Here is a 13,527-nt window from a genome sequence, read left to right as displayed (position 1 = left end):
TGGTGGCCATTTACCACTTTCTATCCGAGTGAAAATCCCAGTGGTCAGTTTGTATTTTGTGAAGCTGCTACAACGAGGAGCTGATTTACCAGTGGCTCCTACAGGTGGACATGCAGCGTCTTTCCAACCCACGGCTCGATTTTCTGATGGGAGCTGATCCCGCCAAAACCAACCGCCGCCTGGCTTCAAATCTCTGACACGTGATGGAAACGGCCAATAGGAGCGGCGGAGGATCGGTCAGCGGGAAAGTTCCCGAGGCCGGAGAGAGAGAGAAGGGGTTGAGGTAGGGTAGGGGGGGAGGGAGCGGGAGAGGGAGGTATGGAAGGGATGGAGGAGGAGGTAGATGAGGGAGGAGTAGGGGGAGGGGAGAGAGGGAGGAGTAGGGGGAGGGGGAGGGGGAGAAGAGAGGGAGGTGAGGGGGAGGGGGAGAAGAGAGGTGAGGGGGAGAAGAGAGGGAGGTGAGGGAGGGAGAGGGGTGGGAGGGAGGGAGGGGGGAGAGAGAAGGGTGGGAGAGGGGGGAGAGGGGAGGGGTGGGAGAGGGAGGGGGAGGGGTGGGAGAGGGAGGGGGAGGGGTGGGAGAGGGAGGGGGAGGGGTGGGAGAGGGAGGGGAGAGGGAGGGGGAGGGGGGAGAGGGAGAGGGAGGGGGGAGAGGGAGGGAGGGGGGAGGGGGGTGGGAGAGAGAGAGGGGGGAGGGAGAGAGAGAGAGGGGGAGGGAGAGAGAGAGAGGGGGAGGAGGGGGAGGGAGAGAGAGAGAGAGGGGGAGGAGGGGGGAGGGGGAGGGAGAGAGAGAGGGAGGAGGGGGAGGGAGAGAGAGAGAGGAGGGGGAGGGAGAGAGAGAGAGAGAGAGAGAGGAGGGGGAGGGAGAGAGAGAGAGAGAGAGAGAGGAGGGGGAGGGAGAGAGAGAGAGAGAGGAGGGGGAGGGAGAGAGAGAGAGAGGAGGGGGAGGGAGAGAGAGAGAGAGGAGGGGGAGGGAGAGAGAGAGAGAGAGGAGGGGGAGGGAGAGAGAGAGAGAGAGAGGAGGGGGAGGGAGAGAGAGAGAGAGAGTGGAGGGGGAGGGAGAGAGAGAGAGGGGGGGAGGGAGAGAGAGAGAGAGGGGGGAGGAGGGGGAGGGAGAGAGAGAGAGGGGGAAAGAGGGGGAGAGAGAGAGAGAGAGAGGGGGGGAGGAGGGGGAGGGAGAGAGAGAGAGGGGGGAGGAGGGGGAGGGAGAGAGAGAGAGAGAGAGAGGGGAGGAGGGGGAGGGAGAGAGAGAGAGAGGGGGAGGAGGGGGAGGGAGAGAGAGAGAGAGAGGGGGGAGGAGGGGGAGGGAGGGAGAGAGAGAGGGGGGAGGAGGGGGAGAGAGAGAGGGGGGAGGAGGTGGAGTGAGAGAGAGGGAGGAGGGAGAGGGGGGAGGAGAGGGGAGAGAGAGGGGGGAGGAGGGGGAGAGAGAGAGGGGGGAGGAGGGGGAGAGAGAGAGGGGGGAGGAGGGGGAGAGAGAGAGGGGGGAGGAGGGGGAGAGAGAGAGGGGGGAGGAGGGGGGAGGGGGAGGGGGGAGAGAGAGAGAGGGGGGGAGGAGGGAGAGAGAGAGAGGGGGGGAGGAGGGGGAGAGAGAGAGGGGGGAGGAGGGGGAGAGAGAGAGGGGGAGGGGGGAGGTGGGGGGGAGAGGGATGGGGGAGGTGGGGTGGGGGAGGGAGATGAGGTTGGGGAAGGGTGTGAGAGAGGGAGGTGAGGTTGGGGAGGGGGAGAGAGAGGGAGGTGGGGAGGGGGAGAGAAAGGTTGGGGAGGGGGAGAGAGGGTGGGGAGGGGAGGGAGGTGAAGTTGGAGAGGGGAAAGGTAGGGGGAGTGGTCAGGGAGTGGGGGGAGAGGGGTAAGGGAGGGTGGTGAGAAAGAGGGGGCAAGGGAAGATGGGAGAGGGAGGTAAGGGTGTAGAAGAGAAGGGGTAAGGAATGGTGAAGGATGTGAGGGAGTAAGAAAGGGAAGAGGGAATAAGAGGTTGGGGGAAGGGCTAAAGGGAGGAGGGGATGGGGTAAGGGAGCAGGAGAGGCAGTAGGGGTGGGGAGAGTGTAAGGGAGGGCTGTAAGTGGGGGTGATGGGGTTAAGGGAGGGTGAGAGGGGGTAAGTTGGTAAGAGAGATGGGTTTACAGTATGGGTAGAGGAGGTAAGGTAGGGTGGATTAAGGGTGGTGGGGCAGAGAGAGAGATCAAGGTGGTGGGGAGAGAGTAAGGGAGTGATAGGGAGTAAGGGTGTGGGAGAGAGCGGAAGGGAGGGTGGGAAGGGAGTGGGGAAGTGGTAAAATGGGAATACGGGAGGGGGCGATGAAATGGAGCGTTGGTGAGAGGAGGAGGAGGAGAGTTGGGAAGGTGACGGAATGGGGAGGAAAGGCTGAGACAAGGATGATGGTCAGTGGACTGATTGGGAGAGGGCTGTGCAGGCGGTGAGAGGAAGGGATGGGGGATATAGGGTGGAGTGGAGAGGAAGCGGAGGTTGGGAGCACTGATGGAGAAAGGGAGTGAGGGGAAAGGGGGGGGTGAACAGCAAGTGTGGACGCGAAGATGTGGGAAGGAGATGGGGGGAAGAGGGAGGACAGGACAGTGGGAGGTAGAGTTGGTGAAAAGAGAGTGGGAGGGAGGAGGAGGGCTAGCAAGCAACAGGGCTGAGCATGGAGGTGGAGAGTGGGGTGCGTAGAAGATTCATAGAGGTAGAACGAAGAGGGAACAGTGTTGGGAGGCTATTGGGAAGTGTGCAAGGGGTTGAGTGTGGCGAATGGGGAATGTGTCCAGATGAGGATTCATGCTCAGTAATTCTTGGTCGTAGGATTTGACTGAGCAAAGCAAGAGTTCACACAGGAAGACAATTGGGACCTCAGCCTGAGGCATAAGGCTGAAGCTTTCATGGGAAAGGGCAGCAGTATGTCCTGATGGTCCTGGTTATTATTGATTGGGTTGTTTTCTCCTGTTGGTCTGGAGCAGTTATCTAATTGGTTGAGCTGACTACAGTCACAGCTCTTTTTGCCATACACTGTTGCTAGTTTTTCCATGGTGTTAACATCTGCCGCTTTCACCCATGTTACGCACCATTTTTGCAGCAAACCAATATTTACAATGATAAAGGTGAAAACACAGACAGATGCTGTATTTTTTCTGAGCCCTAGTTGACACAATTTCCTCATCTGTTTCTACTTTATAACTCCACATCCCATGCATTGCATCTGGCATATTGTGAAATGAAACACTGTTACAGGAGACAGTATTTTTATGGTGACTATAGGCACCAGTTTTTGTGATTTTTACATTTCCTACACTGACAACACTTCACTTCAAAAGTACTTCATTGGCTTTAAAATACTTTGAGACATCCTGAGGTTATGAAAATCACTATAGAATTGCAAGTCTCAATTCATAAATCTGTCATGCCCTTTTGTGCTTTTAGCAACACAACTGACTAAGAAGCTCCCTGATTTGTTTGTAACCATGAAGGCCATGGAGGATCAGGTAGTGGAGGAAGAAGTTAGCTTCCAGGATGAAGAGGTACAGTAACATTAATTGTGGAATCTGAGACTGTTTTTCTTAACAAAATTCAAACATGGCTCTGAAATGTGAAGTCTCTCCTTGCATCAATGCTTTAATATGTCCAGACAACGAAACAAAATGCAAGAGCAAAATAATGCATATGCTGAAAATCAGACATTTAAAAGCAGAAAATGCAGGAAATACTTAGAGATCTGGCAGCATCTGTGGAGATAGAAACAGTTAATATTTCAGGTTGAAGAGGGAGGAAGTAATGTAGTTAAGTTTGCTGGCGATTACAAAACTAGGTGGGAATGAAAGCTTTGAGGAGGACACAAAGAGGCTGCAAAGAGATATAATGACAGGTTAAGTGTGTCGTATAAAGGTGTTTGGCAGAGCAAGGGTTAATGTGGGACTGGGGAAACAGTAATAGCTTTTAAGCAAATGAAAGGGGAGAGAAGGATTAGAATCAAGAAAAGGAAGGTCTGTAATCGGGTGGAAGGTGGGAGAGATTAAATGACAAAGTGGTTGATAATCGAAGGCAAAAGGAGGTGGTAATGGGACAAGTGAAGAAACAAAAAAATGTCTCTGGAGGAGGTGTGAATGGCAGAATGATTAACAGATATAAACAGCCCCTTTGTACACAGCCCTGCATGATGAAATAACTGTTGTGTGATACCAGTAACCTCAACCATACCATCCCATTCACCCACAGTCCCACATTTCTCTTTCCACTACACTGACTGTCATATCATCTTATGTCTGATTAAAAAAACACCAGAAAATGCGCATTCTAATCCAAGTTTATAAATTCAATCATAAAATAATGCCTACAAAAATAAACTTATCACCCTTATGCATTCTCTTATTGCTTTTCCTCTGTATATCTTTGCTTCTGCTGGTGTTCCAATGGGGTGCTTCCCTGGTGGCTGCAGCATGGATAGTGTAGGTTGCTGGCCTTCAATTGAGATTGCAGATGGTTTTGGAGGGCAATCTCAAGCAACTCAAAGTAGACCACCTTGGTCTGGACTGACAGACAACAGCAGGGATACAGATGGCGTGGTAGGGATGGTAGCAGGAATGCTGTTATCCTAAGAGGGGGCAGCATGTTTCTGTTTCATGGAGCCACTGCCACTCTCCCAGAATTGCACTTCAGCGATCCAATGATCGGCTGAAGAAGATTAATGGATGCTGTGATGCCCTGGAAGCCATTTTGAACAGTGGTATCCAGAACCACAACAGCAGCAGTTAGAGCTACCACTGCAGCACCTAGACCTCTGGAAGCTGTTTGTGCTACAGTGCAAATTGTGACATCGGTCATCAGATGTTGCACGGTGGTGGGTTCCATTTGGGTGTGCAGGTGGAGGTGACCACCCATTCTATGGGAAAGGATAGTCTCCAAGCTCTGCAAAGCCCTTTGCCATGTTGATAGTGGATTCCTCCATTCTCCTTGATATTGTGTCCAAGCTTTTTGGCAGGCTTTTCAATGCACCAAGCATTTACTTATGCACAGCCTTATTCTGTAGCCTGATCCATTAAATTCTTCTTATGACTCGTCTGCAGCATAGTTAGTGTATGACTTTGCCGCCCCCCCCCCCCCCCCCCCCCCCCCCCCCCCCGACCCCCTCCATAACCTCCTAGTTGGCATTTGTGCTATCTTGTATTTGAATTAATGGATTGAATACTAATTGATAGATATTGTTGGATGATGTGTGATGGGGTGTAGTGAATTGAGCATTGGATAATGCTACTGATGCTGTTAGTAGGATAAGCCATTTGAAAATGATTTCACCTTGACAGCTTGTATCAGATTGTTAAATTCTTCCTGCAGTGCATCCATGTTCTTGGAGCAACACCCCTGGCATTGGCCTCTGCCATTACTTGTTCTCACTGCCTCTTGAGCATGTAATCTGATGGGCTACATCTGGCAGTGCTGCTGCATTGTCAGAAAACCTTGGTGTTCACAATCTTGTTGATTCAACAAATGCTCAAAGTTTCACAGCCCAGATTCACATTTCAAACAACTCCCATCACTTCTTACAGCCATAGGACACCTCTGCTTTAAGAGGTGCAGGCTGCCTTTAAGTAACGATAACCATTCACAATATCGGAGCAGCTAATGCTCAGTGCAGGTAGCATCAATTTATGTGCTGCCGGAACGCAATGAACTTGAGTTAACCATGTATCACAATCCCTCGATAGATGGTAGCAGGTGCTTTTCAATGTAGAGGAATGTAAAGTAATACATTTTGAAATAAGAATAGGAAAGAAAATGGTAAGGCTTTAATTTTAGTACAGGAGCAGAGGATGTGCAAACACACAGGTTATTAATTGACACAGTTCAATTAAGCTGTTGCTTTTTGGTAGAATATTTGGGCATAAAAACTGTAATCTCCAAAAAGCAATATGACAGTATAAAGAGCCTTAATCTTTGCACATCAGAATTTTATCCCATAATTGATTATAATAGCAACTGAGTTTTGTATGATGGAAAATATAAACTCTCAGTGATTCAGTTCTTTTCTTTTAGGAATCTTTCTTCCAGGACATCGACCTATTACAGAAGCACGGCATTGTAAGTATAGTAACATAAGACCATGTGAGTTTGAATTCCAGGTGTATTGTACTCTTTCTCTAGTTGGTGACTTAGGCTCTTCATTGAGTTATAGTTAATGAACATCTCCACTTCTGACCTTAGGACGGAGGGAAGGTCATTGATGAAGTAGCTGAAGATGGTTGGGCCTAGGGCACTATCCTGATGAACGCCTGCAGTGATGTCCTGGGACTGAAATGATTGACTTTAAACAAATACAACTATCTTCCTTTGTGCTAGGCATGACTAACCAGTGGAGAGTTTTCCCCCTGATTCCCATTTGCTTCAGTTTTGCTAGGGTTGTTTGATGTCACACTCAGTCAAATGCCGCCTTGATGTCAAGGGCAATCACTCTCACCTCACTTCATGAGTTCAGCTCTTTTGTCCATGTCTGGACCACCAAGGCTGAAATGAAGTCTGGAGATATGTGCTGAAACCCAAGCTGAGCATTGGTGAGCAGGTTATTGCTGAGTATTGCTGCTTAATAGCACTGTCAATGACACTTTCTATGACTTTGTTGAGGACTGAGAGCAAACTGAGGGGCAGTAATTGGCTATGGTGGATTTGTTCTTTCTGTGCTGAGGACATGAGTGGACAATTTTCCAATTTGTTGAGCAGATGACCTGTGCGGTAGCCATACTAAAACAGCTTGGCTAAGGGCATGGCTAGTTTTGGAACACAAATCTTCAGTATTCCTGTCGGAATGTTGCATTTTCCAGTGCATTCAGCCATTTTTTGATATCACGTGGAGTGACTCCTTAGACTATTCAGTGATAACTGGTGATCAGACAGGATGTGCTTTTATGTGCCTTAACTGATCTCTCCATTGCCTGACTTGCTGACTTTTTCCAGCATGCCCTGTCTGCAGATGGTGACACAAAGGAACATCAGATGAGGAAGAGGCGGGGCAAAGAATGGATCCCTGAAGAACTCCTGAGATGATAGCGCCTGGGCAAGAAGAGAAGCCCCATTGCCAGAGTAGAGAGGAGTCAAATGAGGACAGTCCCACATAGTTGAACTGTGGCAACAAGATGTTGGAGGATGGTGTGGTTGGCCATGTTAAAAGCAGTATGGAGGATGAGGGATAATCCATGATAATCCACGGTCACAGAAAATAACCACACATTGCAATCATTTAGAATTTGGATTGTTCAGGAATACTATTCTCTTGGTTTAGAGTCCTGTTCTTTGGACTTAACCTCACAAAGCTTTAGCATGTATATGTCTTTTGAACAAAATAATGTCCTGTTTCTTATGTAATGATTCAGAACCATGATGGTGCCTTTCTTACAGAATGTGGCAGATATTAAGAAAATGAAAACTGTTGGAATCTGCACAGTGAAGGGAATTCAGATGACGACACGAAGGGCACTCTGCAACATCAAGGGTCTTTCTGAGGCCAAGGTGGAAAAAATCAAGGAAGCAGCCAACAAGCTCGTAGTAAGGATACCATTAGTGTTATAAATAAATCCTGACTATACAAACCCTGCTACAGTCCCAATTTAGGTATAAATAAACCTCAGAATCGACAATACAAAAAGGCCATTTGGCCCAGATGCTCCATATCAGTGTTTATGTTCCATAAGCGCCCTATCAGCATATCATCCATTCTGTTCCCCCTCATGTTCTTCCACTTAAATGCTTCTATACAATTCACCTCAACTACTTTTTGTGGCAGTGAGTTCAACAATCGAATCACTGAGTAAAAAAGCTCCTCCTGAATTATCTATTGTATTTCTTAGTAACCATCTTATGTTTATAGCCCCTAGTTCTGATCTCAACTCCAAGTGGAAATGTCTTCTTTATGTCTACTGTATCAAACCCATTCATTATCTAAAAGACCTGTATCTGGTTATAGAAACATAGAAAATAGGAGCAGGAGTAGGCCATTCGGCCCTTCGAATCTGCTTCGCCATTCATTATGATCATGGCTGATCACCCAACTCAATAGTCTGCTCCTGCTTTCTCCCCATATCCTTTGATCCCTTTCGTCCCAAGAGCTATATCTAACTCCTTGAAAACATACTATGTTTTGGCCTCAACTACTTTCTGTGGTAGCGAATTCCACAGGCTCACCATTCTCTGGGTGAAGAAATTTCTCCTCATCTCAGTCCTAAATGGTCTACCCCATATCCTCAGACTGTGACCCATGGTTCTGGACTTCCCCACCATCTGGAACATCCTTCCTTCATCTACCCTGTCTAGTCCTGTTAGAATTTTATAGGTTTCTGTGAGATCCCCCCTCATTCTTCTGAACTCCAGCAAATATAATCCCAACTGACTCAATCTCTCCTCATTTGTCAGTTTCGCCATCGCTGGATCAGTCTGGTAAACCTTCACTGCACTTCCTGTATAGCAAGAACATCCTTCCTCAGATAAGGAGACTAAAACTGCACACAATATTCCAGGTGTGGACTCACCATGGCCCTGTATAATTTCAGCAAGACATCTCTGCTCCTATACTCGAATCCTCTTGCTATGAAAACCAACAAACCATTTGCCTGCTGTACCTGCATGCTTACCTTCAGCGATTGGTGCAGGAGGACACCCAGGTCTCTGCATATTCCCCTCTCTCAATTTATAGCCATTCAGATAATAATCTGCCTTAGTGTTTTTGCTACCAAAGTGGATAACCTCACATTTATCCACATTATACTGCATCTGCCATGCATTTGCCCACTCACTCAGCTTGTCCACATCACACTGAAGCATCTCTGCATCCTCCTCACAGCTCACCCTCCCACCCAGCTTTGTGTTATCTGCAAATTTGGTCACCCCTCAAGCTTCTCTTTTCTAGAGAAATGAGCCCCAGCCTTTTGAATCCTTCCTTTTTTATAATATAATAGAATTCATAGTACTCTACGAGTGTGGTTTAACCAAGATGCATTATAAGTTTTAAGATATAACTATCTGCTTTTCAATTCTATCCCTCTAGAAATGAATCACAGTGCTTTGTTTGCTAATTTTTTTATTCATTCACGAGGTGTGGGCACCTTTGGCTAGGCCCGCATTTATTGCCCATCCCTAATTGCCCTTCAGAAGGTGGTGGTGAGCCACCATTTTGAAATGCTGCAGTCCATGTGCTGTTAGGGAGGGTGTTCCAGGATTTTGACCCAGTGACAGTGAAGGAACGATGGTATTGTTCCAGGTCAGTATGTTATGTGGCTTGGAGGAGGCAGGTGGTGATGTTCCAATGCATCGGCTGCCTTTGTCCTTCTAGGTGGTAGAGGTTGTGGGTTTGGAAGGTGCTGTCAAAGGAGCCTTGGTTAGTTACTGCAGTGCATCTTTTAATTACCTTATTAATCTGTAGCAACATTTAGTGACTTCTGTATCTGTACTCTTAGATCCCTCTGCTCCCCTAGCCCAGTTAGATACTTTCTTTCCAGGGAGTATGTCTCCTCCTTACTCTTCCTTTCAAAATGTACTACTCTGCACTCACCTATATCGAAGTTTATTTGTCAATTAAATGCCCATTCTGCAAATTTATGAAGGTTTTCCTGTACTTTGATACATTCCTCCTCTTTATTCACTACTCCCTAAATTTGGTATCGTCCATAAATTTTGAAATTATTATCAATTCCTGAATCTAAATCATTAATGTAAATCGCGAATAACACAGGTCCCAGCATGCATCCTTGTGGAACACCACTTGCCACTTTTTCCCCAGTCTGAGTAACTACCTTTAACCCTTATTCCCTGTTTTCTGTTTAATAGCTATCTTGCTATCTTTCCTGCTACTTATTCCCTAATTCCACATATTCTGACCTTAGTAATGGGTTTACTATGTAATACCTTATCAAAGGCCTTTTGGAAATCTTATCACATCAATTGCATTACCCTTGTTTACTTTTTCTGCTGGTTCTTCAAGGATTTCAATAAGATTGGTCAAGCATGACCTTCACTTTTGAAACCTGTGCTTAATATTTATTATATTTTCAGTTTAGATGATTCCCTGTCCCATCTTACTAGGTTACAGTCTACTGCCCAATTTAGCCTTTCTGCGAGAACAGTGATCCCATTCCAGTGCAGGTGGATTGCTCCCAGCATTACACATTCCTGCCCAACTACTGTTGTCAGTGTCCCATGAAATGAAATTCCTCCTTCCCACACCAGCCTTTCAGCCACACCTTCTTGATCTGCCAATCCCTGTGCCAGCTAGCACATTGGGTAGTAATCTTGAGATCCTGTTGTTAAATTTAGTTCCTAATTATTTATGTTTCCTTAGTAGGACCTTGTACCTCATGCCTTTCATTTCCTTTGTCATTGGTCCCAACCTGGATCCTCCCCCTCTCTTTCCAAGTTCTTCTCCAGTTGATCTGAGATATGCTTCACTTTGCATCAGGTAACCAACTGGATTCTCAGTCATGACTGCAGAGGATGCTGCCTGCCCCCCTAATTATGCAATCCCCTGTGACTGCAACCTTTTCTTCCTGGTCATTCCCCCAGCCCTGTTAGGGCAGTGTCCTGCTCCACAGTGCCATGGTTTGCATACTGGTTGTCTATGCCACTGCCCACATCCTTATTCTCACAGTTAGCAAGTACATTGTACCTGTTGAATAGAACCAGTGTTGCTAAACCCTTTCACTATCTTCCCTTGGTTTCCACTGCTAATTGATAGTTACACTTATCCCTTTCTATAACTGTACTTTCCTCAAAACAAGAGATTTATTGCAGATGTGGCAATCTGGGACACTTGCTGCCCACAAGCTGCCTCATGTTACAGTCCATCAAGAATCTATCTAGCTGCACCTTAAAAATATTCAAGGACTCTGCTTCCACCACCTTTTGAGGAAGAGAGTTCCAAAAACATACTACCCGCTGAGAGAAAAAAATTCTCCTCATCTCTGTCTTAAATAAATGACCCCATATTTTTAAATACTGACTTGGAACTATATCGCAGTTCCTTCACTGTTGCTGGGTCAAAATCCTGGAACTCCATCCCTAATAGCATAGTGGGTGTACCTACACCTCATGGACTGCAGCGGTTCAAGAAGTTAGATCAACATCACCTTTTCAAGGGCAACTGGGGACCAGTGTAGGTCAACGAGCACAGAAATAATGGATAAACAGGATTTGGTGCATATAAGGAAATGGTTGGTAGAAATTCGACTGACCTCAATTTTACGGCGGGTAGAACTTGGGAGCCAGCCTGCAGTGTGTTGGAATAGTTGGATCTTGAGGTAACAAAGACGTGGATGAGGGCTTCACCAACAGTTGAGCTTGGGCAGAGACAGGGTCAGACACTGGTACGGTGATGCCATGGATATGTGGTCATAAACTCATCTGAAGGTCAAAAATGAAACCAAGGTTGCCAAGTTTACATTACAGTTCAGCCTCAGACAATTGGTAAAGAGAGTGTTGGAGTTGGTGGCTAGGGAGGAGAGTTTGTGATCGGGACAGAAAACAATGGCTTCAGTGTTCCCAATATTTCGTTGGAGGAAGTTTCTGCTCATCCATAACTGGATGTTCGATTAGCCCTAACAATTTAGACAGGAGAGAGAAGTTTAAAAGACCGCTTTCAGTAAAGAAAAGAAACCGGGGGTTACCTTTGCCTTCCAGGATGCTCGTGGAATAATTAACAGTTTTTGCAAACAAATGCAGGACCTCATCGTGCTTTAGGTGGTCCACCAGACCTGGAGGTGAATGACAAAACCACTGTATCCATTCAAGTTTAATCTTCAAATCTTCTCTACATATGGAGGGAGATGCCAGAAGATTGGAAAGTGGCAAATGTGACACAATTGTGCAAGAAAGGGGTTGAGAGAAGTGTTGAGATAGAGCTGATTGTTACCTGCATACATATGGAAAGTGGTGTTGTGTTTTTGGATGATATTGCTAAGGGACAGCATATAGATTTGAAATAGGAGAGGGTCAAAGATAGATTCTTGGAGAACGCTGGAGCTAACAGCATGTTTGAGCTGTTGCTGGTGATTCTCTGGCTACAATTAAACAGATAAGAATAGAACCAGGAGAATGCAGTACAACAATAGACAGGTATTGGAGGAGGAAGGTGTGGTCAATCATGTCAAAAGCTGCAGACAAATCAAAAACAATGAGAAGGCAGAGTTTACCTTTGTCACAGACACATAAGATTTTATTTGTGAATTTCATAAGAGTATCAGTGGCAAGGTTGGCAGTTTGTTTGGAGGGAGCGGAGTTATGGGAAAGATGGGCACGGATTTGGGATGTGACATCATGTTTAAGGACTTTGGAGAAGAAGGAGAAGTTGCAGGTGGAAGGTGGTTTGCAGGATGAAAGGATCCAGAGTTGGTTTTTGAGGAGAGCACTGATGGTGAGAGACTTGAAGGAAAGGGCGAACAGAATCTGAGGAGAGAGAACCATTAATAATACCAGCTAACATCGGAGTCAGGAAAGGCAGTAGGTTGGCCAGTAGTTTATTGGAATAGGGTCAAGAGAGCAGGAGGTGGGTCTCATGGACAAGATCACCTTGTGAGGGAATGGGAGGAAATAGGAGGGATAGGAGAGGGCTCGAGCACGAGGAAGCCTCAGAGGAAGTTTGGCCTGGTGGACTAGGCTTAGGGGAGGGAACTGGCAGGGGCAGCTGTTTGAATGGTCTTAATCTTGGTGGCAAAGATATCCATGAGCTCCTCACATTTATTGTTGCAATCGAGAGTGGAGGACACATGGGAGAGAGGTTTAAGAAGAGCACTTGCAGTAAAGAAAAGAAACCAGGGTTTACCTTTGCCTTCCAGGATGATTTGGAATAGTGAGCAAATAAACTTGCAAAGGATATGAAAATCAGCACAAAAAACGTTTACAACTACATTAGGAAAAAGGGTTGTCAGGAGCAATGTGAGCCCCTTAAAATCTGATATCGGTAATGCTGTCAATGATAAGAAGGTGATGTTGGACATTTTGAATAATGAATTCCTTTCTGTCAGTATTGACAGTAGAGGAAGAAGTCAGCATGTCAGACATCCCAAGGAAAGTAATATTGAATCAGGGACAAAGACTCAACAAAATTAACATAAGCAGGATAACATTAATGGAGGGATTAATGGCACTAAAGAACAACAAATTCCCAGGACCAGATGGTTTACATCCCAGGGCTTTAAAAGAAGTAGGTAACATTTCCAAAGTTCTCTTGATTCAAGGACTGTTACTTTAGATTGAAGATTTGTTCATGTAGCTCTGCTATTTAGGAATGATTAAACCGGAAACCGGGGAATTATAGACCAGTTAACCCAACATCTGTTGTCAGGAAGTTACTAGAGTCTATAATGAATGACAGGGTGACTGAACATCTTGAAAATGTTCAGCTTATCAGAGAGAACCAGAATGAATTTGTAAAGGGTGGGTCATGCCTGACGAACCTGATTGAATTTTTTTAAAGATGTGATTAAAATAGTGGAAAGGGGAATACCTATGGATGTTATTTATTTGGATTCCCAGAAGGCATTGGATAAAGTACCTCATAAAATACTGTTATCA

At 46.3% G+C, this 13,527-nt stretch overlaps 1 protein-coding gene across 1 annotated transcript in view; it reads left to right on the top strand.

Moving 5' to 3' along the window:
• Window positions 1-2,346: 2,346 nt before the first annotated feature.
• The window catches only part of dmc1 (DNA meiotic recombinase 1), an 81,026-nt gene continuing 69,845 nt past the window's right edge, over window positions 2,347-13,527 (top strand). The window contains exons 1-4 of the mRNA XM_041177897.1: window positions 2,347-2,375; window positions 3,406-3,503; window positions 6,013-6,057; window positions 7,369-7,515. Of these exons, the coding sequence (XP_041033831.1) occupies window positions 3,447-3,503; window positions 6,013-6,057; window positions 7,369-7,515 (249 nt within the window). The 5' untranslated portion in view covers window positions 2,347-2,375; window positions 3,406-3,446. The remainder of the gene's footprint in view (window positions 2,376-3,405; window positions 3,504-6,012; window positions 6,058-7,368; window positions 7,516-13,527) is intronic.

Source organism: Carcharodon carcharias, chromosome 31, assembly GCF_017639515.1.
Source record: "Carcharodon carcharias isolate sCarCar2 chromosome 31, sCarCar2.pri, whole genome shotgun sequence".
Taxonomy (NCBI): Eukaryota; Metazoa; Chordata; class Chondrichthyes; order Lamniformes; family Lamnidae; genus Carcharodon; species Carcharodon carcharias.
The sequence above is the reverse complement of the archived record's forward strand: the minus strand, read 5'-3'. Positions and strand labels throughout refer to the sequence as shown.